At 38.3% G+C, this 2,234-nt stretch overlaps 1 protein-coding gene across 1 annotated transcript in view; it reads left to right on the top strand.

Moving 5' to 3' along the window:
• Positions 1 to 1,108, top strand: part of LOC135202036 (protein dimmed-like) — a 1,977-nt gene extending 869 nt beyond the window's left edge. Inside the window, exon 1 of the mRNA XM_064231310.1 lies at positions 1 to 1,108. This exon is cut by the window's left edge and continues 869 nt beyond it. Coding sequence (XP_064087380.1) covers positions 1 to 817 — 817 coding nt within the window. The 3' untranslated portion in view covers positions 818 to 1,108.
• Positions 1,109 to 2,234: the final 1,126 nt, after the last annotated feature.

The following is a 2,234-nucleotide window of genomic DNA, read 5'->3' as shown; positions in this document are numbered from 1 at the left end:
AGGAATCTCGCAACAGTACTTCAACCTCGGAGAGTTCAACTACAACCCAGAAAACAGTGACCCGGGGTCTCTCCTCCCTTCTAGTCTCGATGGAAATAACTCAGCATCCATGTTGCCAAACACGGTGGGGTCTCTCGCCCAGACGCGAGACCTCTTGCAAAGCTGCATCGACGGCAGCAGCGATGGTTATCACAGCTCGACCCCAGATGACCTGACCTCAGAATGCTCCCCGAATTCAGAGCTTCCACCCCGAATGCAACCAGGTGACCGCGACCCTAACAAGGATTTAGTGTCGGAGGCATATCCAAATTTAGAGTATTACCAGGCTGCATACCCAGCAACCACTGACTTAAGCAGTTTAACGGCGGCTTATTCGTATGCAGGTACCAGTGCCACTTCCGTCAACAACTGGACCGGCTCCCATTGCAACAATCCCGACGGTGACAAGGGACACCAGCAGGAACACTTTATACCGCCGGAGAATCCGCCATCTTTGGTCACGCACTATAAACCCCTGAGAATTCGTCGGAGGCCTCCGAAGGTAGTTGGAAACGAGGTCCTTCGCAAAAGGCGGCTGGCTGCCAACGCCCGGGAGAGAAGGAGAATGAACGGCCTCAACGACGCCTTCGAGAAACTCCGGGAGGTGGTCCCGGCACTCGGAAACGACAGGAAGCTCTCGAAGTTCGAAACGTTGCAAATGGCGCAGACCTACATCACGGCCCTTGCGGAACTTCTCAGAAGAGCTGACGCGGAAAGTGCTGCTGCCGCTGCTGCGGCTGCGGCTGCGACGTCGCCCAGAGAACTTGATCGCAGGTAGGGGAAACTGTCGCAAAAATACATTCATGCCGATTATTCTTATCAAGTAGCTCTCCCAAACAGCAGGCCACGGATCTCATATTCTCACGAGTTTAGCAATTAGCTCATTTCATTTCTTTGTCCAAATGTCAATAGCTTCAATAATCACTGTACTGATTTATATTTGATTTAGATCATTTATGTATTTGCTCAATTTCAAATGAGTGTTTGGCAAGAGGTGTATTTTTGTGTAAGTTTTCCCTAAGACAATGTTTTTTTTTTTTTCTTTCTAAAAAAATCAGTTATTGTTCTTGTTATGATCCCTTTGTTAAATGCTTGTTATTAGTCAGTATTATTTCTGCACAAAAATACCTCTGATTTACAAATTTCATACAAATCTATATAAAGCAATATATAGCATTTTATCTATTTATATGTATATATTTGTTAATTTAATTTTATCGCTATATTTATTGATAGTATGTAAAACTATTAACAACGTGTACAGTAGTACATCTAAGTGATTATTAAAAGGATATCATGTATTCTTTTGACAATGTGATATAAGGCTGTCATTTATTTCAGTGAAATATTTATGTACATAAAATTCTAATGCAAATTTTTATATAAGAAAGCGTTGTCTTGTTAATTCTTAACAATTTATATTATAAGATTCAAATCTTATTACCTAGGGTTTCAATTCATCCTTTTCATTCCGAATAAGAGCTAGCTTATAAAATGGATAAAAAAACAAGAAGTCATTATCAATTGGATGCCAAAGTGTGATTTTGATCGCAAAATACTGTATATAACTACATGCTCTGATACTTAATGAGAGGTATTTCCACGCCTTTAATAAAACTAAAATCCATAATATCGAAATTGTTGTAAAATAAAAATACTTATGTACAAATGATAGCGTCCAGACATAAACCTTACATATACCTAGAAACCATGAAATAAAAAAATTCGAAATCCTTACGTTAACATTTGACTAACATGAATTACTGAATGCAAAAATTCATCTTTAAAGTAGGAACTCAGAGCATTGCAGTTGTAATTTCAATGAATATAATTATACATAACGAGCCACTAACTGTTTTAAACCTTGATTTGATGAACTGGGTATTTAATGGGAGTTCATTGCATTCAAAGTTTTTGGAATGAGCAAACTGAACTGCAAGGAATAATAACCAACTTTGGAATTCAAAGTTTTTGGAATGAGCAAACTGATCTGCAAGGAATAATAATAATTCAAGGTTTTTGGAATGAGCAAACTGAACTGCAAGGAATAATAATAATTCAAAGTTTTTGGAATGAGCAAACTGAACTGCAAGGAATAATAATCAACTTTGGAATATATGAAAAAATTATTTAATATAAGAAGATAGATAACGGCTTGGGAGAAGAAACATTTTAAAAGATTAATAGATCGACAG

Source organism: Macrobrachium nipponense, chromosome 30, assembly GCF_015104395.2.
Source record: "Macrobrachium nipponense isolate FS-2020 chromosome 30, ASM1510439v2, whole genome shotgun sequence".
Lineage (NCBI taxonomy): Eukaryota > Metazoa > Arthropoda > Malacostraca > Decapoda > Palaemonidae > Macrobrachium > Macrobrachium nipponense.
This window is presented reverse-complemented; position numbering and strand designations above follow the sequence as displayed.